General features: G+C 49.1%; 1 protein-coding gene and 1 long non-coding RNA gene across 2 annotated transcripts in view; both read left to right on the forward strand.

Moving 5' to 3' along the window:
* LOC132451048 (uncharacterized) overlaps positions 1–26,796 on the forward strand; it is an 82,767-nt gene that overhangs the window by 7,046 nt on the left and 48,925 nt on the right. The window lies entirely within an intron of this gene.
* Positions 90–21,471, forward strand: trit1 (tRNA isopentenyltransferase 1). The gene is given in 12 exon segments (XM_060043279.1): positions 90–287; positions 6,644–6,783; positions 8,046–8,146; positions 8,866–8,919; positions 8,922–9,012; positions 10,876–11,018; positions 11,221–11,332; positions 12,758–12,864; positions 13,121–13,198; positions 18,095–18,204; positions 18,359–18,476; positions 18,828–21,471. Coding segments are annotated over 12 exon segments (1,389 nt in total). The 5' UTR covers positions 90–128; the 3' UTR covers positions 19,004–21,471.

The raw sequence follows: 26,796 nt of genomic DNA on the forward strand, positions 1-26,796 counted from the left end.
AAACCCCATTAATCAAATCAACTTTACCGCAAACGGCTTCTTGTTGCTAAGTTACAGAACCAGCTTCGTCCTCAGCCATTCTCAGCTACTGCGCATGTGCGTTATTGTCAGCTGGTGACCGAGGCATCATGGCGGCGTCCGCTCGAAGCGTGCAGTCTGCCTTGAAGAAGACGATGGTTCCTCCTTTAGTTGTAGTTTTAGGTGCTACTGGAACTGGAAAGTCGAAGTTAGCAATAGAAATCGGTAAACGTATGCAAGGGGAAATAATCAGCGCTGACTCCATGCAGGTAAGGTCATTGCAACAACAAACAAATGGCCCGAGTCCTTGACGTGATAGCCACGCGTTTCTGATCAGAATATATCTTTCATTTCAAGAGTACAACATCTTAAGGATAGACAATTATTGATGAAAGAAGGCCATGTACGCGTTTATTCCCCCTTATCAGTGTCAAAATAAACCAAGACGATTGAAGATGTCCATCCCATTTCCATGCGATGTCAGACATATGTGGTCCTTCATAGGTTTGTCGTTAGTGTATTTTACGTGTCTTGTCTAGCCAGGCAGGCTATAACGACTATACATCGCTGGACATCGTTTATGTTTAGGTTGTTGCCCCATATAAAGATCACATAACATTAATAACCATATTGGGAAGTCAATTGTGTCGGTTGAGAAGAGAAGCTAGCCGCCACCATAACTTCTAATTAACACATGTCGTTCTTGCTCAATCTGACTAATATGCTCACGCGTCGACATAGTAGGCAATATCCCTTGCCAAACGGCTTGCTAGCTCCACGTTTTCTCCTCACAAGAAACAAGTCTGAAAGCCACTGTGGCCACAATCGTGTCCATGACTGATGTAGACGCAGTGGAGTCTGGGAAATAGTCTGCTTTAGACTACAGCACCGTTATTTATAGCTAATTTAAATAGCGTGAAAGGAAACAGGTTGTGGCTTAATGGTTAAAGAATAAGCTAAAGCTTATTATTTGCCATTATCTCGTCTGGATGTATGTTATGGCCTTTTCTATATGGTTATTCTCAGTCGAAACCTTTTAAATGCTGTAGTTAAAAAAACCTTTCTGTAAAAATAAATGGTAGATCAACTAATTTTGTCAACCACTCGTCTGGGTTAGCCAGGGCTTTTGGCATGTTATAAGACAGTAGTCCATATGAGTGTTTATTCAAACCTCATCTTAGGAATGATGGAAGCCGGGTGAGGCATCTAGATGCAAGCCTGCAAGTGTACACACAGGAATGAGAGCAAGTGTACACACAGGAATGAGACCTAATTCACATGATTTATGGAAATGACCCCCTGTCGTGTTTTGGCGTGCATGTGCGAGCAAGAGCGCCTGTGTAACAATGCCATGATCTCTCACGCTCGCATTGTTGAGCTATCTGCCACTGACTCCCTCCAGCCTCCCTTGGTTCTCAGGCGATTTGTCACGGCAACCGTCTTCAAACCCAGGGTCAGGTGCATGAACGGGCGTGTATACGGAAGGTTGGAAGCTGGTGTGTCCTGATGCCTTCACCTATATCCGCCCCACCCCTGCCAAGCTGACCCCTTTAAATGATGACCTTCATGGGGAAGAGCTTACCTTGTATTCCCAACTAGCCTTCCTGTCTGTATGGTCTTCGGGGCCAGGCTCCAGGGTCGTTCACCCACCTTGGAACACATGGCGTCTTATCAGCCTGTCAGAGCTGCACATTCTTGGAGACAGCGTGTTTGCGCTCTGGGACCGAGTCTTCCAGCCATGTACCTGCTACTGGGTAACTGGGTTATGCTAATAACATTCCAGAATGTTCTTGGAATTCTCCTCAACCAGCAGTTCCAGTAGCGAGGACCATTGGCCTAGTTAGAGACTGTCCTATCCGTGTGTGTGTGTGTGTGTGTGTGTGTGTGTGTGTGTGTGTGTGTGTGTGTGTGTGTGTGTGTGTGTGTGTGTGTGTGTGTGTGTGTGTGTGTGTGTGTGTGTGTGTGTGTGTGACTGATGTGAGACGATTTGAGAACAAGGCTGTGTGTAGGCTAGCACTGTGTGTGTGTTGTCTTTGGGATAGGAAACAGCCCGGTCTTGTTTGGGAGAAAGCCGCATTGTGCTGAGCCAGTGCATACTTGGGTGCTGTGCTACGCTAGGCTAGGCTAGCGGTCGCTGCCGCACACAATGAATGGGACACACTGTGGCCACTGGGGAAGCGGCTATTGTATTCCCCAGAGAATCGGTTCCCACACTCCCCTAACACTCCTATTGTGCCATTGTCGCCCCCCCCCCCCCCGACCCTTCCCAACCCAACGGCCCCCAGTTCTGTTAATGCCCCCCATCCTGTGGCCCTGGTCTGGAGTGCATCGGAATTGTGTCTGGGGGTATTATTCACTGGTTAAATATACACACTATCAATGGCGGATGCATAGACAAGTTCCTGGCCGTTGCGTCATTCTAAGAGGACGTGCCAACCGTGTAAACCACTGATTATAAGCAGCTAAACACTGCCCCCCTCCCTACTCCACTTTTCCACTCTTTCCGCTTCTGGGTCCCAGAAAGAGGGGTTCGAACTTTTGGATTTGGGCCTAGTTTTCAGTCTGGGGAAGAGGGGGGGGGGGGGGGGGGTTAAGGCTGTTTTTTTTCCACCCGATGTGTGTGGGAAAGAATGAGGGGCCTGTCATTGTGATGATGATCATAGTTGGGTTTGGAGGAGGAAGGCGGGGAGACCATTGATGATATCTGTTCTGCCCTGCGGGTGCGTGGGCGGGAACCCGTGTCAGTCCGGTGGGGCCAGGGAGTTCTGAGAGCCAGAAAGCAGGAGGTCAGGAGAGTCTCACGTCGGGTCCCCAAAGGTCCCGAGGGCCAATTTTACAGGTCACCACCACCAGCCGAATTGGCCGTTGCCATAGTGTGTGTGGTTTTGTGCGTGTGCGCTCATGTTTGCCAATGTGGGCGTCATGCGTGGACGGCGGCTAGTGACCTGTGTTTTAGTACTGTCCGAACACGGCCCATGGTGACAATGAGCGTCGTGGGTTGTAAAACCTTCATTTGGTAAACATTAGCGTCGTCGCATGGCGGCTGAAAGACGGGGGGCTATCCGTCATCCGGAGCGGTAGCATACGCTGCCGAATCATGAATTATGTGGGTTGAAGGCCCACATGTGTCACCGTGCTGGCTGCGTAGTCCCTGTGAAACCCTGCGGAACAAGTTGAGCTCCATAGGTCAATGAGTGGTCCACTGACACTGAGAGACGGAGGGCTGGAGGGAGGGTGAGAGAGATGGAGAGGGAGGGAGGGAGGGAGAGAATGTGTGAACCACATCCCACGCTATCCGCTTTGTATTGCATCCTTCAAATTCATGCAGTTTTGCTCTCACTCTTGCTCTCTTCCTCCGTCTCTCTCTTCCTCTATCTCTCCCTCTCTCTCTTCCTCTATCTCTCCCTCTCTCTCTGTCTCTCTCTTCCTCTGCCCCCCTCCCTCCTCTGTCTCCCCCCCCCTCGCCTGCCTGCCTGCTGTGGGTGGGTCTGGGATTCTGACGGGTCCGTCTGGGTCGTGGCAGCTCCCACGTTCGCAGCTGTGATTCATCGTTTATCCGCTGATCAGACGCATGTGAGGGCCAACGCAGATCGCTGATGAACCCGCTCTGAGAAGGTGCGAGGGACGCACAGACACACGCGTGTGTCTGTGCGTGAACATGTGAGCGTACACGTGTGTAGGGGAATGCACCGCCCCTATGTAGCGCTCAGCAGGAGCGGAGGGGGGGGGGGGGGGGGGGGGGGGCGGGGGGGTTTAGATGGGCTCCAGGGGGGACACAAGGGAGAACCACATCCTGAAAGATTTAGTAGTCTGCCATTACTGAACACTTCCCCATGGAAGGAGTGAGGGAGTGAGAGACTGATTCAACGGAAACAAAGAAGGAGAGTAAGATGGTGCTATCGGAGGAGGATGAAAATGTATAGAAAGAGAGAAGTCAGTTTTGACTGGTGGAGATGTATTGGATGCAAAAGACATGCACCAAAGCAGGGGAGACAGTATATAAAATACAGTTGATGGGAATTTGTTTTGGTGTGCTCACATGTATTACACAGCAACATAACAACACAACATTACAAGACAGAAAGCCAAAACGGCACATAAATAACAAGGAGTACAACACTTAACACACATGAAAAACACACAATGTACAGCAGATGTAAAGCTAGAAACATATTGTACAGGCTTTCTCTCTCCCCTCTTATTTCTGGGGTTTCTTTCATTCAGTCTTTTCCTCTTTCATAATTTTTTTTTTCTTTCTTTCAATATGTTTTCTATTTAACTTTCTTTCTTTCTTTCTTTCTTTCTTTCTTTCTTTCTTTCTTTCTTTCTTTCTGTCTTTCTTTCTTTCTTTCTTTCTTTCTTTCTGTCTTTCTGTCTTTCTTTCTTTCACACACCTTTTTTTTTCTCCCAGTTCTTTCTTTCTTCCTTTCTTTCTGAGGAACAGCTGTTTCATGCCCGGCATAAGGTTGGGCAGGCAGGCAGGCATCAGAGCTGGAACACTGGGCTTATTGTCTGAAGGCATCCCTTACACGCAGTCACTCACTCTCTGTCCCTCACACACACGCACAGGCACGCAGGCTGGGGCATACGTTAATTCCAGTCTCCGCACAGCGCTTGAGCCCACTCAGGTCATTTACGACCATGTCTATAAATCATGTCGCACACAAAAGCAGAGACACACACACACACAGTTATATTTTTTTGCTACTTGTGGCTTTCATTCTTTTTATATAACCAATTTTGAGTTTGCTCCCTAGATGAGAATAAATTCAATTGTGGAGATCTTTATCCTCTTTTTTCCCCCTTTCTGCTCTCTTCTTGACTCTGTGGCCAATCAGCTCTATCCAACCAAACGTTCCTCGTCTGGCGGCAGCTAGTTCATGGCTGCCGCCACCTCTTTTTCTTCTGTCTCCTTTTAATTTCTTTCGCTGGTTTTTAACCACCTGAAAGCCTTTTTCCCTTCATTTCCTCCTGCTTAAGTGCTTGTGACCATGGTGAGGTTCCGCCCTACTTGCGCTGCTCGCTGTACTCGCCCTGTCTTTGTGAAGGGAGCGCACTAGAATTAGACTCCATGTTCGGTGCTCCCTCACACACACATGCAATTAAGTATAAGCTGTGTCTGCTTTCATAGCCCCTAACGGCAGGTTCGAATGGGACCGAGCAGAAGAAGTTTTCCATGAAAGACGAGAAGTTAAGGGTGAACATGGAGAAACTAGCTCGCTTTTACAATTAAAGAGACTGTGTTTGTGGGAGAGGGAGAGAGCATTACTTGGAAATTGAGATTTGAACTGATGAGAACAATGGCGGGTGTGAGTGCAAGGGGCCCCGGGCTGCCTTTTCACTGAGACTGGATGTAAATCAGGGAGCAAGTAAGGAACGTGGCTTACAATGAGACACATGACCCTGGTGCACACACACACACACACACACACACACACACACACACACACACACACACACACACACACACACACACACACACACACACACACACACACACACACACACACACACACACACACACACACACACACACACACACACACACACACACACACACACACACACACACAGCCAACTTATTCCCAATTATCTCTCTCCCTTTTTTCGCACCTTCTCCCTCTCTTTGGCCCGCGTTCTGTACAATCTCACAAAGCACATTACCACACCATTCCTTTCCCTTTTTTTTTCTTTTTTCACAGATTTATTTATTCATCAAATTTGCCAAGAGCATCCTGTTCTGTGTGACAAGAACACAGTGCTCCGCTCTGGGCACGGGGCCGTCTGGGTCTCCTGCTTGTCTCTGTATTCTCTTCCTTCCCTCCATCCATATCCTCCTTGAACTCTCTTCCATTTTACACTCTGCCTGTTTTTTTTATCTCATCTACTCCCCAAAAAGTCAAACTCTGAGCCTCAAACCCTTTTCCGAGGTCACCGACAACCCAACCCAAGTCATTTTGGTCTGTTCTTCCGCCCCATGCATCCTGCTGTCTGACAGCGGTGTCGTGTGGAGATAACACTGAATTATTCCTCAGCTGTTTGTCCCACTTGACCCTCAACACACGCACAGGCGTGCCTCCAATCTTCAGGCCTACGGTTTACATCAGGTTAATGTTTTAACCCCGCTCCCAAGTGGTCCTTTGGGAGCCAGTGGTTCAGAGTGGTGGGAAGCTGGGATTACTCCATTGCTATGGCGCAATGACGCAGCCCAGGCTTCACACGCATTCTTTGTGTTTAGGATGAGTGTGTGTGTGTGTGTGTGTGTGTGTGTGATAGCGCATCGCACACCGTCGCCACATTCTAGCAAGGCCAAGCTCTCTTCGCGTGGCTCTGTGTTTATTTACACTCCCCTCAGTATTTCACCTCGGTGCTTATGAAACGAAAAGAAACCTTGTCCACCGCTCTGGCAGGGAATTAACAATAACGTCCAAATGAAAGAAAACATGGACTGCATTATTAATCCCCCACACCCTTATTGTTCCAACGTAACGCCTGTTTAATTATTCACGTCACGGTGCTGGTGTAAGTCCTCTCATCATTACCCAGGGTTCTCTGCTGCATGCTGCGCCCCTTTGTGATCGTTGATTGGTTCATTGTTTGTTTGTTTTCTGTTTTCTTTCTCCAGGTCTACCAGGGCCTGGACATCATCACCAATAAGGTGACGACGGAGGAGCGCGCCCAGTGCACACATCACATGATCGGCTTCGTGGACCCACTGGTCAGCAGCTACACCGTTGTTGACTTCAGGAACAAAGCCCTCCCCCTCATATCCTTATTTGGCAAGCGGCAGGAGCGCGCTGATGGCGGGTATCTGGTTCAGTGACATCTCGGGCCTGGTGGTGATATCTCGCCCCAACACCTTTTCCTCGTCATAATAACGTGTGTGTGTGTGTGTGTGTGTGGTGTGTGTGTGTGTGTGTGTGTGTGTGTGTGTGTGTGTGTGTGTGTGTGTGTGTGTGTGTGTGTGTGTGTGTGTGTGTGTGTGTGTGTGTGTGTGTGTGTGTGTGTGTGTGTGTCGCCTGCTGCAGATGTTTCACTGAAATGAGAAGAGAGATCACTAGAGGGGATATAAATAGAGGGGACCGTGTGGCTGACACACACTGGGCAGCAGCACCTCCTCACAGACACACAGGCTGTAACACGTGGAAAAGAGGAGGCGATAACTAGAGGTGGTATTAATAGATCAGCAGGGCTCAGCCACACACTGAGAGTGAGAGAGAGAGAGAGAGAGAGAGAGAGAGAGAGAGAGAGAGAGAGAGAGAGAGAGAGAGAGAGAGAGAGAGAGAGAGAGAGAGAGAGGAGAGAGAGAGAGAGAGAGAGAGAGAGAGAGAGAGAGAGAGAGAGAGAGAGAGAGAGAGAGAGAGACTAAGAATAGGCTTAGAGCAACGCCAGCCTGAATGCAATTTGTTATGTAGACCTTATCTAGGAATGGACAGAAAGAGCGATTGTGAAATCGGTATAGGATGGCGGGTGTGTGTATCTTAGGAAGAAGGATGTGGGGGCTGATGGGTAATTGTGGGCGGGGCGCTCTGTCTGCCTCTCCCTTTTCAAGGATTTTCCTCCCCTTTACTCTGATACATGTCACCCCCCTCCCCCATTACAGAATAACTTCCCCATCTCTTGGATCACGGTGACATTAGGGGGTGTGGGTGTGGGGCTTGAGGCCATAAAAAGAGAAGGACCTGGTTTCTCTCTGGAAGATCTTCACTCATCTCACTCTCTCGCTCTCTCTCAAAAAGAGCAGGGGCTTGTTCACGTGAATCCTTATGTTGTCTTGAGAGGTTCGCTTGTTCTTCTCAGGGGAGAGAGTGAGAGAAGGTCTGTGTGGGAAAGTGAGTGAGAGAAGACTGACGGAGATGAAAGACTGTCTCTGTGGTATTTTAAAGAAAAAGGCGTGACACACAGACACACACACACACAGCATTTATGTTTTACTGAAACTGGCCGGATGTGGTTTGGAGCCGTGCATGAGTGGTTGAACATTAAATAAAGGCTTTCGGGTTGGTTGCTTCCCTAACTAATTGGAACATCGAGGACCTGCACACCAGAAGCAAGCTGCCAATCATAGTGGGCGGGACCAACTATTACATCGAGTCGTTGCTGTGGAAAGTCCTGGTGGATTACACGGGTTTGTAGCTCTAAGGAATCAATCTATCTATCAAATCTGTACTTCCAATTACACACTCAGTTACACACACACACACACGCCTTCTCCGCTTCATCAAACTCTGGAAACTTCTGCCATGTCAAAGCGATGAACCTCTTACCTTGCACATGTACGGTCACTTAGAGCTGTCTTAAGCCAATCAGAGGCTTCCTAATGACCTCTTGAACCAATCAGAAGCCATTCTAATAACTCTTTAATCAGAAGCATGATTGGGAGCTTGATTTGTTTGTAACTCTAACCATTTAGAAATCTTCAGAATAACTCTGCATCAATCAGCAGCCTTCCTCATAACTCTAACCAATTAGAGCCCTCCCTGTTTACCAGCCTAAAGGTTGAGCGTGAGTTTACTGGCATGAGTGAGGAGGAAATAAGCCAACGGTGATATCTTAAATGTGCTTGCTTCATCTTAAGGCCAAGAAAAGCAGCCACGAAAAAAAGAAAAGTATCCTATCTTATTGTTTTTTGGAAGCAAGTAAAGGCGAGAATATGCATGCATTCTTGATGCTATAAGCAGAAAATCTTACTTACTTCCCCCGATAAATAAGCCGAATGAATTATTGATTGTTTCAGCAATAGACCAGCAAATTATGCAATTTATTCTGTAATGTCTTATAAATTATTGACTTACGGCGGGTAAAATGTTTAGTATTTAGTTTCTTGATTCCAGCAGGAGAAGGCAGAGTCGGCGAAAGCAGGAGAAGACCGGGCTGCGCTGAGGAAGGCGGAGCTGGAGAAAATGGCGGGGCCGAGCTGCACAAGAGACTGATGGAGGTGGACCCCAAGATGGCCGCCATGTTGCACCCCAACAACGCGCGCAAGATCGCCAGGTAGGTACGTAAAGAAAAAGGGTTGATTTAGCTGTGAAATGGAGGGAAAATCCAGAGGATAAAACAATGTCTTAAAGCAGTAGGATTCTAAACTGAGACTCATTCGATGTGTGTGTGTGTGTGTGTGTGTGTGTGTGTGTGTGTGTTTGTGTGTGACAACCAAGGCTTGATCCGGCAAGGAATGTGTGAAAAAGCATGACTGCCTCCTGATAGTGATTGTCTTGTTTCCCTAATGAGGTGTCACAATGTCACAGTGTACAAGGAACCATGATGCTTCAGTATGTGTGTGGGTGGGTGGGGTGTGTGTGTATGTGTGTGTGCGTGCCTGGCCAACAGCCGTTTATTTATAAATCAGCTTACGAGTGACAAAAAATTACACCCCTAATGTCTGTTTTGTGGTGCGCTGGCGGAGTTCCTCTCTGTCGCTATCGACCCCAGATAAGCCGAAAAATCCAGAAATCACGACCACTACTTCTATTTAAGCCACCACATGCACACACACACGCACACACAGATCTGTAAGTGTGTCCACTACTGTGATCTTTGTTTGCGCAAAGGGGGTTTCGGTTACACAGTTCCTCTGGCTGACGGGAAATGTGTTTGTTAGTGAGTGACCTCCTTCCTCGATCGTGACCTTTGAGCGCGAGTGCCGCTGAGGAAGTCTGCCGCCGGAATTTGAATCTTAGTCCCTTTAAAAAAAAAAAAGAAGAAAATACAAAAATGCAGAAGCTGCAATCTTGGGTGGCTATAAGCAGGAGAACTACGTGCAAGAAAACGTCTCTTTCTAGTTCACTCCTTTCATTGATTGTCTTTTAACTCAGGGACGCGCCTTTGTGGTCCCGTTTGATGAGTGGGCATGACGACCTCAATGTCCACAATGTAGTTTAGTTCACAACAACGCGGACAACCTACCCCGACACACTTGACATGACCTAGGGTGGGTCTGTTGATGACCTAGGGTGGGTTCTGTTGATGACCTAGGGTGGGTTCTGTTGATGACCTAGGGTGGGTTCTGTTGTTGCCCTAGGGTGGGTTCTGTTGATGACCTAGGGTGGGTTTCTGTTGATGACCTAGGGTGGGTTCTGTTGATGACCTAGGGTGGGTTCTGTTGATGACCTAGGGTGGTTCTGTTGATGACCTAGGGTGGGTTCTGTTGTTGCCCTAGGTTGGGTTCTGTTGTTGCCCTAGGTTGGGTTCTGTTGTTGCCCTAGGTTGGGTCTGTTGTTGCCCTAGGTTGGTTCTGTTGTTGCCCTAGGTTGGGTTCTGTTGTTGCCCCTAGGTTGGGTTCTGTTGTTGCCCTAGGGTGGGTTCTGTTGATGACCCAGGGTGGGTTCTGTTGATGACCTAGGGTGGGTTCTGTTGTTGCCCTAGGGTGGGTTCTGTTGATGACCTAGGGTGGGTTCTGTTGATGACCTAGGGTGGGTTCTGTTGATGACCTAGGGTGGGTTCTGTTGATGACCTAGGGTGGGTTCTGTTGTTGCCCTAGGTTGGGTTCTGTTGTTGCCCTAGGTTGGGTTCTGTTGTTGCCCTAGGTTGGGTTCTGTTGTTGCCCTAGGTTGGGTTCTGTTGTTGCCCTAGGTTGGGTTCTGTTGTTGCCCTAGGTTGGGTTCTGTTGTTGCCCTAGGTTGGGTTCTGTTGTTGCCCTAGGGTGGGTTCTGTTGATGACCTAGGGTGGGTTCTGTTGATGACCTAGGGTGGGTTCTGTTGATGACCCAGGGTGGGTTCTGTTGTTGCCCTAGGTTGGGTTCTGTGATGACCTAGGGTGGGTTCTGTTGATGACCTAGGGTGGGTTCTGTTGATGACCCAGGGGGGGTTTCTGTTGATGACCTAGTGTTTTGTGGGTGCGGTTGCGGTGGTCCGCAGGAGTCTGCAGGTGCACGAGGACACAGGCGTGGCCCACAGCCGCTGGCTGGAGGAGCAGCAAGGCCAGGAGGGGGCGGGCGGGCTGGGGGGGCCGCTGCGCTACCCCGACCCCTGCATCTTCTGGCTGCACGCCGACATGCAAGGTAGACACACACACACACACACACACACACACCACACACACACACACACACACACACACACACACACACACACACACACACACACACACACACACACACACACACACACACACACACACAGAGAGAGAGAGATTCACATAGGTGTTAGCTGATGATATTTTCCCGGTGTGTGTGTGTTGCTGTGTTATCCCCGGCCGCACAGCTCTGGACGTGCGTCTGGACGCCCGCGTGGACGCCATGCTGTCCGCGGGGCTCATGGAGGAGCTCAGGGACTTCCACGAGCGCTACAACCAGCGCAGGCTCCAGGAGGCCAGGTAACGGCGGCGGACACACAAGCTGTGGTTGGAGTTGCAAGATAATTTTTTCAATCACATGACCAGTTCGATTGGATTGAATTCCCCACTGCCTTCATTTCCATCAGGTAAAACCGGGTTAACGGACCAACCCACACTTCTTGCTTTCTTTTTTCCCCCCCACATGAGGTGTTTGGGTGTAGGGGTGGGTTTGATTTATAGCACCGATTTCTCCCCATGCTAATGCCCGAGTTCTCCTAATTGCTGAATATGCCGTAGACGGTCCCGGGTAGGGATCTTTTATTTTCCTTTTTTTTTCTTTTCGCAAGCGGCATTGACATGCTGAGTCTGTCTGTTGGTGGCTGACTGTGTGTGGGTTGACGCCCAAGCGTTTCTGTGCGCTTTTGCTGCGTGCACATGGGCTATTGATTGATGGGGTGTGCTGCAGGAAATTGATGCACTGGTGGCAAGGTGCCCAGGATGCTGCCTGCACCCCCCCCTCCCCTCCATCCTTCTTACTCCCCCTCTTCCTTCCTTTTAAATGCTGCATTAGCCCAGAACACCACCCCACCAACACCACCACCACCCTGACTTCTATGGCAAGAGGACAAGGTCAAACCTATCCCTGTTTCTCTCTCTCTCTCTTGCTCTCGCTCTCTCGCGCGCTCTCGCTCTCTCTCGCTCCTCTCCATCTTTCCCTCTCCATTTCATTGACTCACTGCATTTCCTGTGCGCTATTCTCCAATTTCTCCATATCTCACTTGCTCTCTCTTCTCTCTCTCTCTCTCTCTCTCCTCTCTCTCTCTCTCTCTCTCTCTCTCTCTCTCTCTCTCTCTCTCTCTCTCTCTCCTCTCTCTCTCTCTCTCTCTCTCTCTCTCTCTCTCTCTCTCTCTCTCTCTTTCCATCCTCACAAGCCACGTTGTCTCGTCTTCTTGGGTGGTCTATTTTCTTCTCTCCATCCATCTCCTACTCTCCCTCTCTCTCCCTGCTCCCTTGATCCTGCCAAACCTGCCCCGGTCTCCGGTCACCTTGGTCGGGCAGGGGAAACGCTATCCTGGCCCTTGGGCATTCTCTGTGTCTTTCCGCCGTGTCTCTCTGTGTCAGCCTGGCCCACAAAAGTATCACAATATGCCCAGACTTCTCCTGCTTGGTCTGGGAGGAAACAAGAGGGGAAGATGGAGGGAGGGATGGCGTGAGGGGGGAAGCGGAGAGAGGGAGAAAGAGGGAGAGAGAGTTGAACAGGAGGTCGAGGAGAACAGATCTAAATGAGCCACGATTGGTTGTGTCTGAAGCGGCAGATGGACTAAGAGATGGACTAAGAGATGGACTAAGAGTCTATTTTTCTCCTCCTGATAGACTGTTCATATTTCGGTTTCGATAGATTGTTAACCCGATGCCTCTCCTCACCCCCCCCCCCCCCCCTCCCCCCTCCCCTCCTCCTGTCAGTCAAGACTACCAGCACGGCATCTTCCAGTCCATTGGCTTTAAGGAGTTCCACCAGTACCTGACGGCCCCCGAGGACAGCGGCCAACGGGAGACCCTCCGAGACAAAGGTCTCATCCTTTAAACCGCAGTCAGTTCCAAAGCAATTCAAATCCACTGCAGTTTCTTCTTCATTTTCGAAATAGGATTTAAACCAAGACGTTCTAGTGTAATATTTGCATCGTGTTTTGGCAACGGGTCACTTTTTCTGATCCTTTGAAAACATTTGTTGATGATGGTAATGATGATTGATTTAATATGTGACCTTTGTCTGACCCCATGTGGTATCTCGTCCTTGAGTGACTCCCTTCCTGTGCTTCTCGCCAGGTACCGAGGCGCTGAAGAACGCCACCAGGCGGTATGCCCGGCAACAGAACAAATGGGTCCGCAACCGCTTCCTCAAACGTCAGTGCTCTTTGTGTTTGGGTTTACTGTGTTAGCGGGGTGTGTGTGTGTGTGTAGGGGGGGGGGGGAGGTTTGTGGCGTCATGTGGGTTTGTGGAAAGGATGTGTTTGCTTTTAGGCGTGTACCTAGCGTTGGTGTGTGTGTACGTGTTTGTGTGTGGGATTGTGTAGAGGTGGGGGGGGCCCTCTACCCCTTCTTCAGGGCTGAACTAATCAGTACTCACTCTAACAAGATGGGATTCACACACTCTATTAAACTAGCAATAAGCCTTTGTAGCTCTATACTGTAGTGTTGGGTGTGTGTATGTTTGTGTATCTCCCTGTATCCTTCCCATTCACAACAATATCAGAATTGTACCCATCCCTCCCAAAACAATTTCAACAATTGATACAATACTAATTGAAATTATACAACTTGCATACGCGTTATCCCCCCCCAAACATTTCAATTTCACATCGTTTTCAATTTCACAACCGTGTTTCGGTATCGCCGACCAAAAAACACGGTTGTGGAATACATGGCTGCTGTGGTACCGCCTACAAATGCATATCTTCCTATCAGCATCCCTTACCATCCTGTTCCGATCAAACGTTGCAACACTCAAATCGGCAAGGTCAGCGAGTGGCCAGAGGATCCGAAAAGGGGGTGAACTGTAAAATCTGTTTCTGCTTTTAGTTTCCCTTTCTTTAACTTCTAGGAAAAGGGCCGATGTTTTTTTTACGCAACATATAGTGAATGTTTCCTCTGTCCACGCTTGTGCACGGCCCCCTGCATTGGTACCTAACCGTAGGGACGCTGAACCTGACTTAGTGCTCTGCTTACCTGGTCACCTTAGAGTCGTAGCGTGGCCTGTAGTAACCCGACTACCGCCTCATCCTGTTAGCGCTAAGTGGCTTACTCCGCTCCACACTGTAAACCCCCCCCCCGTACGGCTCTGACACCACTGCACACTGAAACACACGCACACGCACGTGCACGCCCACACACAGACTGTGTGCATACACATGCTAAACCGGCACACGTACTAGGCATACACACATACTAGACATACATGAGTACTGTGCACACACGCACTGGTTTACACAAACTGCACACACATAAAACTACCCGCACCAAAAGAAAATTGCGGGATGGCATTTCAACCCATTTTTTTTGCAAGATTATTATTTGGTGTCCAGAAAAGGCTAATGATTTCAAGTATTATTTAATTAATCTGACTAATATCAACACTGAATCAAGTATTTACTTGATTCAGTAAATACTTGATTCTACCTCTTTTTACCTTCTTCTATTTCCTTAAGGAAACATTCCAACCTCAATGTTGCAGGTGAATTTGGAGTTCTCGGCACCCTGAAAGCCACACACACACACACACACACACGCACACACCCCCCCCCCCCAGGATCCAACACCATGCTTGTAAAATGGTTTCAGAGTGAACCTAAGCCCTACTCTTACACCCAAACAGATCGGGTTAATCTGTTGAAAGAGGTATGGAAGAAGGCATCAGTCACCTAGAAAGCTTCAAGTATAAACCCTGAATAGCACATATTCCTTGAGTCACTTTGGATTATAATGTGAACATAACAATGATGTGTTTTGGCATGGGGAGTTTGTCACAATCATGTGTTATAAGTTGGTGGTTCAGTGACAAACCGTCTCCAGTCAAAACAAAACTCGGCTCAGACAGACTCTGCCATCCAGAGACAGTGAGTCTATGTAAGTTCATGGTCCACTAAAGCTGCTCTACAGAGGAAGCAACTCAGAAACTTTAAAAAGGTGGAAAGAGAAGGAAAGAAAGCCATGTAATCCGAACCACTTGTGGGTAGTAGGTGACACACACACACACACACACACACACACACACACACACACACACACACACACACACACACACACACACACACACACACACACACACACACCACACACACACACACACACACACACACACACACACACACACACACACACACGGAGGCAGCAGCAGCCGCCAGTGTAGAAGGGGGCACAGCTGGCACTCGCTGACGGCCTGCTGCGACAGGTGGGCTGCTGTATCAACAGGGAGGGCAGCAGACGCCCTGCTGCAGGAGAGCCCGACCCACCACGCTCGTTTGTGTGTGTGTGTGTGTGTATGATATGTGTGTGTTTCCCGATCCACGGGGCCAGGGCGTGCCACTCTTTGTCCCCCGCCTCCACCTGCTCTCTTATCGTCCGTCTTTCACTCTTGGGAGATTAGCAGAGTACGATTTCACCCCCCGAACAAGAAGGAGCGGGGCTTGTGGAGAAGAGGGGGATTCTCCGTCCAGCATCTGGCAGACCCCCCCCTACCCCCCCCCCCCCCCCCCCCCCCCCACCCCCTCTCTCTTTACCTCCACTCTTCACAGCAGACGCGTCTGGCGGTCAAGGACAAAGGGGGCGAGAGAGAGACGGACGGGGCGTCGTCAAGAGAGGTAGTCGGTAAAGGATCGAGGAGAGAGAGAGAGAGAGAGAGGAGAGAGAGAGAGAGAGGAGAGAGAGAGAGAGAGAGAGAGAGAGGAGAGAGAGAGAGAGAGAGAGAGAGAGAGAGAGAGAGAGAGAGAGAGAGAGAGAGAGAGAGAGAGAGAGAGAGAGAGAGAGAGAGAGAGAGGTATGAAGGGCTGTCTGAGGTGAAGTGTTACCCGTTCAGAGGGTGGCGGGACGTTGCGTACACAATAAAGGTATGCGCGCTCACCGCCACCACAACCATCTGCCCGCTCTTTACCGGCAACACAAAAAGGACTCTCTTACACGCCGACACACACACACACACACACGCACGCGAGCGGCAATTGTGTCCATGAAACCCGATGCTTAAATTAAGGGTCACCCGCTTGCTTTCATGTCGAAGCAAACGCGCACAACAGGCCCTCCCTGACACATGCTGAGACGCGCACACACACTGGTGGGGGTTCTATTCCTCCCGTTTCTTCTTTTGTTGCATTGAGTGGCGCAGTGTCACTGAGCAAGGCACGGAAAGCAAGGCGCGTGTGTGTGTGTGTGTGTGGTGTGTGTGTGTGTGTGTGTGTGTGTGTGTGTGTGTGTGTGTGTGTGTGTGCAGTGTGCAGTGTGCAGTGTGTGTGTGTGTGTGTGCAGTGTGTTGTAAGGCGGTCCGTTTAGGGCCCGGCTCACTGTACAGTCTTCATGTCAGGCGGGGGTGCTGGGGGCCGCGCGAGTGGCGGGGCCAAAACAAACGGTCCTCTGTCCCCCCCCCTCCTCCTGCTGTTCAGAGCAAATGTGATCCGAGCCATCCAAAACATCGACCCTAGCCAGTACCATTGCCAACGAATGAGTGCGTGAAACATGTGAATGGCTTTAAGCCAGCGTGGCCGCTGTCCCTGAGCAAAGCCCCTTGACGTTCTCCGATGATCTGGCTGTCTCCTTGTGTGGTCGGCACCGCCGTGGGTGAATGAACGTGTGCGACCGGGTGAATGTGAGGCAATGATTGTAAAGCGCGTAAAGGCGTCTATTTACCAGAATGTAAAATTAGACGCAGCGTGAGAGTCAGTGTGGCCGGTTGCTGCGGGCGCGGGCTGCGTTTAGTTTTATGGCTCCCTTTAAGATGGAGCTCATTAAAGACGTACATTGTTCCCCAGGCCATCGTCCTGACAGACCCCAACGCTGTTATTTATTTTGATGAATGCCCTGCGGCGTGGGATGGTACAGTGGTGTGGTCTTACAGTAGAAACACTGTTTTCCTGTCAGCGTCCAGTCCAACACACTTCAGCTTATCATCCCAGTTGGTTTACTGTGTGTGTGTGTGTGGCTGTGTGTGTTTTTGAGAGAGGGATTATGCAATAATTGAGTCGCTGTGCCTTCAGGGGTTGAAATTAATTTACCTGTGTGTGTGTGTGTGTGTGTATAGGATGAAGGAAGCAGGAAGCTGAGGATTTAAAATGGAGTAGGGAGAGGAGAGATGCAGACGGATGTGTAGTAAGACTGAGAAAGTCAGTCCAACGGGTAGATGATTAGACAGATGTGCAGACAGACGGATGGGTAGTAAGACACGCACGCACGCACACACTACGAGGGTAGATATCCCATCAGACAGGCGTACAGATAAGACGGTCAGACAGATAAATGGCCACATAGATGTTCAGACAGTCAGTCAGGGTTGCGGGGCCTGCTGCTGAGTCTGCTGACTGGTGCAAAATCGAAATGTGTGAGAGAGAGAGAGAGAGAGAGAGGGGGAGAGAGAGAAAGAAGAAGGTAGAGGGGGAGAGAGAGTTTTTGCAAGTGAAAGAGAAAGGGATCATTAGAAGGAAGTGAAAGCTCAAACATCGGTGTTGCAGTCAGAGAGAGAGAGAGAGAGAGAGAGAGAGATGATGGGGTTGCAATGAGAGAGAGAGTGCAAGGGACATGATTAGTATGGGATGGAGAGAGAGAGGGGGGGGGGGAGAGAGACATTATCGAGCTGGTGTGAGTCAGCAAAGTGCCAGAGCTTCAGGGCGTGGCTGCACCCACTAACCCAGCTCTCCGCTGGGTGCAGCCACAGGGCCAGGATCCACCCCTCCCCCTGTCTCCCCCCCTCCCGCCTCCCATGGTCACGCTAACACGACAGATCTTAAACACAGGCTAGGCTTCACTACCGCATTGGACTCGCCACACCGCACACTCTTTATAGCATTCTCGACATTGTGCGTCTGTACGTGTGTGTTGTAATCGTTTCTGTGTTTGTACGAACCGTGCGCTGACCACACTGTGTGCGTCTGTCTGTGTCTTTCTTTTCAGTGTATTGTTAGCGTGTGGTTATTGTTCCTGTGTGCCTGCTTGTGGGCTCCCTGGTGTTGTGTCTGTGTATATATAGATATATACATACCTTGTGCTGACCACAGTGTGTGTGTGTGTGTGTGTGTGTGTGTGTGTGTGTGTGTGCAGGTCCAGGGGGCAGCGTGCCGGCGGTGTATGGCCTGGATGTGTCTGATGTCTCCCGGTGGGAGGAGACTGTGCTGGAGCCTGCACTGCAGATCCTCCACAGCCTCACTAAGGTGGGGTCAATGGTCGCCTCTCTTTCTTCCTTTCCTTCAAATTTTTTTCTCTCCCTTTCTCAACCCTCCGTCTATTTTGATAAAACCTTGTTTTAGCATACAGGCTCAAATTAAATCTTACGTTGACAAAAAATATCTGTCACCTGACCTTCAGGGTGAGAGTCCGGCCATAGAGCCAATCAGAGTGGAGGAGGCGGAGCTTACCAACAAGCGCAGCCGGCACACCTGTGAGCTGTGCGACAAAGTCATCATCGGTGACCTGGAGTGGACAGGTGAGCCATTTGACTTATTTACCACACAGGGAGTGTGTGCTTAACATTCTCAGCAACGGGTCAAGTTATTTCACCGTCCAGTGAACTTGGTCTATTGTTATTTCCCCCTCGCGATCGTTTCCGTGCGAATAAGTTAGTTATTGCCCTCTATCTTCCTGCATCCCTCTGGCATGAGATAAAGTGGAGACTGTGTGTTTGTTATTCATAGTGTTATGTCTTTTAACGAGAGTTCTGGCAAAGAGGATTTTCTGTTCCGTTGGAAAATATAATGCATATTTATGAATCAAACCACAAACCACGAAAAAAACTATTGATTACTAATAATAACATACTGTATATTATCGCCTCTAGCCCATTTGAAATCCAAGAGGCACCACAGCCACGTGAGGAAGAGGAGGAAGGTGGAGGCCTGCCCAGATGAGGGGCCCTCTCCAGGGACCCTCCAGGGGGCCCAGACCGCCCCGCTCAGCCTCCGTCCAGACGCCCTCGGGCCGAACTCCAGAGACGCCTCTCCTGATTCATCCTGAATCCTGAGTCCCAGCCGCCGCGGGGCCCGGCGGTACCAGGGGGAGCCGGGGGCCCCCCCCGAGTACCAGGAGGGGGCCGGCACGCCAGACCTTTGGACCGCTGCACTGGTTGGAGGTTAACTCATAAGCACTGACGCTATCCCGTGGAAATCATTAACGGACACCAGCAAATTCCTTTTCGATGAAGCGGGACAGGTCCTGTCGGAATTGACTGGAATCTCCCACAGTCTGCCAAATGTTTCCCGTCCAGTACAACACAGACGTCATCCTCGTATCTGAGGGAAGAAACGCAACTTTTGGACTGGACACCGGAACGAGGAAACAGCCGTTATGGACGGGAGCTGGATCCAGACGTTTATTTTCACACTTGACTAACTTCTATATGGAAGACAGAGGTTTATTGTTTTTTTAATAATCCGTCCTTACAGACGTGGCTCTTTTAAGGTCCGACGCTGTGTTGTGTGGGGGGGGGTTGGTCTCGTCTATCGAGCGCAGTCATTTGTGGCCACGGACAACTTTATTGGGGGGGGGGGGGGGGGATTAAACGAAATGCATCAAGATGTTTTATGTCTTTGTGTCGCTCCGATGTCGGTAATGTTCCGTCTCGTCTCGAACTCCGGGGGCCATCTTGGCAGCGCGTCGCCGTCCTCATGTCTCATCAGGGATGCTGCTCGCTCCTGATTGGAGTTGTTATCATGTTGTCATCATCACGGTGTCGCTCTGACACGGTGTCGCTCGCTCGCTCACTGCCGTGGAGCGAGCGAACCGTAGATCATGTCGTTCGTTGGGGGGGTTGGCCGAAACCCAACGCGCCCTGAGTGAATCCTGACATCGGAAGTGTTCTCGTCTCGTACTGAGCCCTGGAGCGGACTGGGCAGCTCTGTACCCTGGTGCTTCACAAAGGGCTGCGACTTGCTCATGATTGTCGTCGTCGCTTAATAAATATCTAAAGGATAAAAACCCACAAATAGAGTACCTGGTTTGGAAAGTGGTTCTACACACGAGTACACGCCCCGTCCCGGGTTTTGAAGTAGTTGTTGGCCTAGATCGGCCCATGCACTTGACGTAAGGTGGAAGTGGTTAAGGTGGAGGAGTGCCACGCGTCTCACACGCCCACACACGCCTTTTAACTCTCGACTGATCTTTTCCCGCCAACACTCCCTCCCTCCCTCTCTCTCTCTCTCTCTCTCTCGCTTAGCTTCGCCTCTTGGTTTCTTTCTTCAAAAGTGTTGTTTACCACCGTTAAGTATGCTCCCTCAGCGGAGGACTATGGGACTTAAGCCATGTGGTTGTTTTGACTACGCCCACCTTTTCTAAATATATATACAACCATATAATAGCAGGAAGTGTGTGTGTGTGTGTGTGTGTGTGTGTGTGTTTGCGCGTGGGGTGGGGAATGAATTTTTTGTATGTACGTGCGTGTGGGCAGGGGATGTGAGTGTGTGTGCCCCACATTTGTTCATTCAGATCTAGGTCAGGCCTCGAGCTCTTCTCTGCCTAATTCTGTTGGGGATGGCAAAGGTCACACTGTAGGCCAGTAGTACCTCCTTTCCTCCCTCAAAGATGTCCCATTCTGCTACTGTTTGTATAGACCTTTAATTCATTTTTCCACCTTTATTTTCAATAGTTGTATTTAAAATAATCCCTCTTTGTACGATTGTTATCCCCTTGGCTCAAAGTTGGAGAGACATTTCCGATCTCGTGGAACAGATGAATGCTAAAGGCTGGCTAAACCTAACCTTTCGCCTCCCTCCCACCCACTCTTCCAGCCTTTGGCCTGGTGTTGACTCGGGGCTGGGTAGCTCTCAGATGTTGTTTGGTATGTGCTAATACCATGGAATGCTTATCCCCCGAGCACCCGGGCTAGCTTTCCCTGGCACCACTGCTAGACTCTAGCACCTGAATCACTACACATGCCGAGCTAAAGGGGGGGGACATGCCCAACAGAATGACATAAGACAAGGCATCACCTTCCTAAGAAAAATATGGAACACAGACACACAGACACACAGGCACACGCACACGCACGTGCACGCACACACACAAGCTGGCGGCAAGGTAGAGAAGTGGGTCAGCTCACACGGTCACAAGGCTAATTAGCGATTTAAGCGGCGCTGTGCGCTAGATCACACACACACACACACACACACACACACACACACACACACACACACACACACACACACACACACACACACACACACACACACACACACACACACACACACACACACAGAGAGAGAGTGAGGACCGAGTGAACTCATTAGCCTCACAAAGGCGGCAGTTGGAAGCGACAAATCAGACCAGTTCCCTTTTGAAACGTGAGGCCCCAACTTTGACTTCACAAAAGGCATCACACACACACACACACACACACACACACACACACACACACACACACACACACACACACACACACACACACACACACACACACACACACACACACACACACACACACAAACCACTCTTCGGTAACTCTTAAGCTGAAGTTTTGTTGTTGTGTTGCTATCTGACTGAGAAGTATGCGTGGGTGTACTCTGAGAGTACACGCGCTCGTATCCTCATGCGCAAACATCCTCATTATTGACTCAGTCTGAACCCCCTTTACCTCTCAATGGATGGATAGATAGATGGGTAGAGTACACACGTATCTTTATAAACGCCAGTGTGTGTGTTAGTGTTAGCTGGGGCTCTGGTCCTGAGCACACACAGTCCAAGGCATGAGGCCCGGTGGGGTGATCCACAGGCTGCATTATTTAACAAATTCTATGGCCTGGGGAATATAGTGAGCCTCTGTCGACTGTGCTTCTGCTTGTTCCTACCTCTGTGTATGTATTTAAATGTGACGTATGTGGAGCACCAGCCTAGACTTTTGTCTCTTAAAATCACATAAGGGGAAAATGAACACTTTTAAAGACTTAATGTAAGTATATGTATATGTGGTCCTAGATGCTGGTTTGTGCATCGATTCTGCTCATGTGGGCATTGGACGATTACAATGTCATTTAAGCAAGAACTCCTAGGAAGAACCGTTTTGCCTAAACACATGACCCAAACGGTGAATGTAAATGTAATGAATTAAGAATAAGGTCAACCCTGCACAATTAGTGTGTGTGTGTGTGTGTGTGTGTGTGTGTGTGTGTGTGTGTGTGTGTGTGTGTGTGTGTGTGTGTGTGTGTGTGTGTGTGTGTGTGTGTGTGTGTGTGTGTGTGTGTGTGTGTGTGTGTGTGTTCTTGACATCAAATAGGGAAAAGAGATTAAGATTTGACTTGATATTAAATGACTCATTCAGTGTGAGTGAGTGACTCAGGAGCAGATACACTGACCACTAATCATCAGACACTTCTGAGTAGAGGACAGATCAGGGGTAGGAAATAAATGCAACTGTAAGGAGCCGTCACTGTTGTACCCTGCTCTCTTATTTGGGGTTGTAAGTGAAACTGTAGCCTGTCTTGTCATACTCTAAAAGTTCCCATGTCCTATTCTAGTCGTGTTGATTCCAACGCCGATATGTATTTTGCCAGATAGAAGAATTTAGACCATGTTGTGTTAAGTAGCCAACAGGGTGTAACTTTCAATGTCGGTTACTGTAACCTTCTCCCACATGGAAAATACTTCAATCATTCCTGTGTTTGGTCGTGTGCTTGTTGATCACAGTTGGCGAGGGCTGGCTGGCGTGCCCGTGAACTGGCACCCACCATCTTCTTTATTCAGAGATTAGGTTTTTCTTACTGCTCAAACAAGCAGGAGGAACAATGGCAAAGGCAAACCGTTGGACAACGCGGCCAAGGAAACACAATACTGTCAGGTGTGACACCCAGCACATGAAACAACATTGTGTGTGTGTGTGGGTGTGCGTCTCTTATTTGCATGATTGTCGTTAAATTGTCAACGGTAGCTATAGTGAGGTGTCATCTCTATCTCGCTTAATAATGATAATGGCCCCGTTACTGTATCTCAATCTTTCTCTCACACGCGCACACACACACGCGCCAGGGCTGTGTTGTCTGACTCAGGAAGCTGTGAGTCTCTGGTACATTTCCTCTTGGTGTTGGTGTTTGATGCCTTGCATTAGCTGCTATCAGCAGCCTATCACTTATTGATGCCCGACATTGGTGTGTGTGTGTTATTTAGTCCACGGGCCCTGGGTTCAGTGAGTTTATCTTTCGCTACGCAGTTGATCTCTGTTTCTCTGTATTTGTCTCTCTCTCGCTCTGTCTTTGTATCGCTCTCTCTCTCTCGCTCTGTCTGGCTCCTGCGGTCCCCCTTGTGAGTGATATGGCAGGATGTGGGCTGAGTGAGTTTGTGCGCGAGAGAGAAAGTGAGGGAGAGAAAGAGAGCTGATTTGATATGAAGGGCCTTTAGGGCGCTGTCATAGGTGTGGTGTACACAGGGGTCCTTGTTTATAGACCTCCCTCTATCTCTCCCTCTCGCTCCCTCGGCCTCTCTCCCTCTCTCCCTCTCTCCCCCTCTCCCTCTCTCTCCCTGCTGCATATTTCCTGCCATGTTATGCAATGCGGGGGCCGGTCGGTACAGCCCTCCATCCCCACTCTCTGTCTCTCACACACACCCAGGCACACATACGTGCACATACATACACACGTGCACATACATACACACGTGCACATACATACACACGTGCACACACTCCTCCCCGATTCAGAGCATGACTATATCTTCCTGTTTTTCCAACAGCCCACTGAACCTGTTTCCCAGGCCACAGCTTATTAGGGGACACACACACACACACACACACACACGCACGCACGCACGCACGCACGCACGCACGCACACACGCACACATTGTAAAAGCTTTGACTACAGTGTGCTACCATTGTTGGGAGGCATTGTTTCAGAATAGGGCTGAATATTTTTGGGTTCACTCTATATTATCTTGGTAAATGCCATACAATACATGTTATTGTTTCACTGCACGACATATAGTATGTGTGTGTTTGTGTGTGTAAGTTGACTGTGTGTGTTGGATGGCAGTCGAGATAATGATTGCTCTGTTTCTCTTACATTTCCTATTTAGTTTGCTCTTTCTTCCCTCTCTTTGCCTCCTCTTCCCCTTTTTGTCTTTCCAAAGTGTAACATGCATTCTCTTTATGAGTGTATCTGTCTTTTAGATACAGTGAAAGAGAAAGAAGCACGTGTGTGTGGCAAATTATGAGTGTAAGAGAGAGAGCGCGGGAGAGTGTGTGTTTGCATGGCTCGGTATGAGTGAAAGAGCGATCGAGTTATGTGTGTAACAGACTGTTCGTGTGGGTGTGTGTCTGCGCGTGCACGGCTATTCTTGCAGCTCCAAGTGGCTTTGCACTGGTGCCTGCTTTTCCCGCCAGTGCGGTCATTTAGGGGGCGGAGTCTCGTCTGGGTAGTGACAACAAGAGGCAGCGCTTCCCGCCCGATATGCAAATAACACCCGGCCTTGGGTCCTCCCCCTCCGCAGTATTTAACTCCTTCCCCGCCACGGAGCTGAAAGGCTGATGGGATCAAGAGAGCGTGTGTGTGTGTATGTGTTTAAGAGAGAGGGAAAGGAATCACATGTTTCACGCATGTTTTCAGCATCTTATGTAACCTTGTAAATCTTGTCTGCAAGGGCAAGCAGCTGTTGCGCAAATACATTGTCCGGCTCGGTTTAAAACAAAGATCTCTATTATAAGTCATATACGCTGACTTAAATTGAGCTTCGTAGGGGCGTGATATACGTCCAAGACTCTGTCGAGAAACAAAAACGATCAATGACGAATCAATGGGAATTTCTTCTTTTTTTTTACTCTAATCGATCGAATGCATTTGTTTGTGAGGCATAACATTTACGAACATAAGATAATGTTTTTGCATTCAACATATATGCTCTGCAGCTTACATCCAAGCTACAGAAGTTGGGGGTAACCTATAATAACATGGGAACCGCTCTACAGAATCCACCCCAATCTCGTCCCGGCTCACCTAATGAAACTTTATTTTTTCTCTTTTTTCTGCAAGTAACAGGCTCGGATCTGCAGCGCACCTTGAATCATTTAGGCCTACCAAGCACAAGATGAACACATTTTCCACGGGAAGTGTTTCACCACTCTTTCCTTTATTAAGTTCCTTTTATATTCTCAGTGTGCACACCCTGAATCCTTTGCTCCTTTCTTTTCCCCAGTTTAACCCTACCCCCCCACGACCAGCCCCACCAATTTTTTGTAGTGGGGCTGTAGGGTCTAACACACACTTTTCCATTAATCTTTTGCTCAAACAAGGTGCACCTCACTGGTGGGCTTGGGGGGGGGTCCCTAGAGATGGGCTTTACCCCTCATGGGAGGATAAGGATGAAGAGGATAATGATACCCTCTGTGTTACGCACATCTAGACTCATCCTGTGTTGCCATCCCTTCTCTTCTATACCATCCACATCTCCTTTGAGCTCAACAGATTTCCGTTGTAAATATTGCGATGACGTGTGTATTGTTATTATGTGTGTGTCCTGTACATGCCCCCTCTATCCACGAGGTGCGTCATAACCCATGCTTCTCCCTCCCTTATGCCGTATGCCCTCCTGACCCCCCATACATAAAGCACCTAAAATAACAATACAAAGGAAATTAAATGAACGATTGAACCAATGAGAGGACCAGGTATACAACTCCTTCATTGTCCGGGTGTACACCCCCACTCCAGTGGTGTGTGTGTGTGTGTGTATTATACCCTACACATGTGCGACGGTTGGTAATGCGGTCCTGATTTGCATTGCAGTGTAAATCTGACCGCTGATATGATGGAATATTTGCATTCATATAGTATGTGAAGGAATGAATGAGTGTGTGCTGGCTCACTTCTCGTCCAGCCCGGGATTGTTTGGCAAATGGTGGCAAAGCGCTTGTCTTTGATAAGATGTTCCCGCCTCTTCAAAGGGCAGTTAGCAGTTAATCGCACCGTTTTGTTTGGCCATACCCTGTGATAAAAGTGTGTGTGGGTTGGTTCTTTCTGTGTGTGTGTGTGTGTGTGTGTGTGTGTGTGTGTGTGTGTGTGTGTGTGTGTGTGTGTGTGTGTGTGTGTGTGTGTGTGTGTGTGTGTGTGTGTTCGTCTTTCGGTTCTTTCTGTGTGTGTGTGCGTGGTGAACTCCTTGAAAAACAGTTGACAACTGACAATACCAGCAGGGGTTATTTGTAAAACATTCCACAGGAGCGGAGCTGCTTTGACTATTAACAGCGTTTAATCGTTCAACAGCTTCCCCTCCCCTGGACTTTACTATAATGCTTGGTAAACAGATATTTTTTTCTGCACTCCACTCGCTGTGTGGTGTAATTATGGATATCACCTGCCTGCAGCCCCCACTGTCACTGTTTAATGTTTAAGTCATTTAGAAAGGCCTTTCACCCCAGCCCCCTGCAGTGAATACAGATACAGGTCGTTAAAGAGAGAGTAGGGGCTGGGTACTCCTTCAGCAGGGAGCCCAACACGCCTTGTCTTTAGACCTTTCATGGGTCCATGATGAACGGAACCAGGCGGTGAACGGAAATTCAGTTGTGAGCGGGAAAATAAAAAACACTTTATACCAGTTGAATGTGTTGTCATTTGGACGGGAAACACTAAACAGCCCGACACACTTTGCTTGTGAGGTTCTGTGTAGCTCAGGTCATACCATATAGATAGATGGATAGAAGAGTTATTACATGCACACACACACGCGTTATTGAATGCAGATGCGTGCATACCTAGGCTTCTTCCTTCTCCCACTTCTTCGCTCCCATCTCTCTCTGTGATTTATCTGGCTGCTTTCTAAACAAGTTGTCCCCTCTCTG

Source organism: Gadus macrocephalus, chromosome 22 (assembly GCF_031168955.1).
Source record: "Gadus macrocephalus chromosome 22, ASM3116895v1".
Classification (NCBI taxonomy): Eukaryota; Metazoa; Chordata; class Actinopteri; order Gadiformes; family Gadidae; genus Gadus; species Gadus macrocephalus.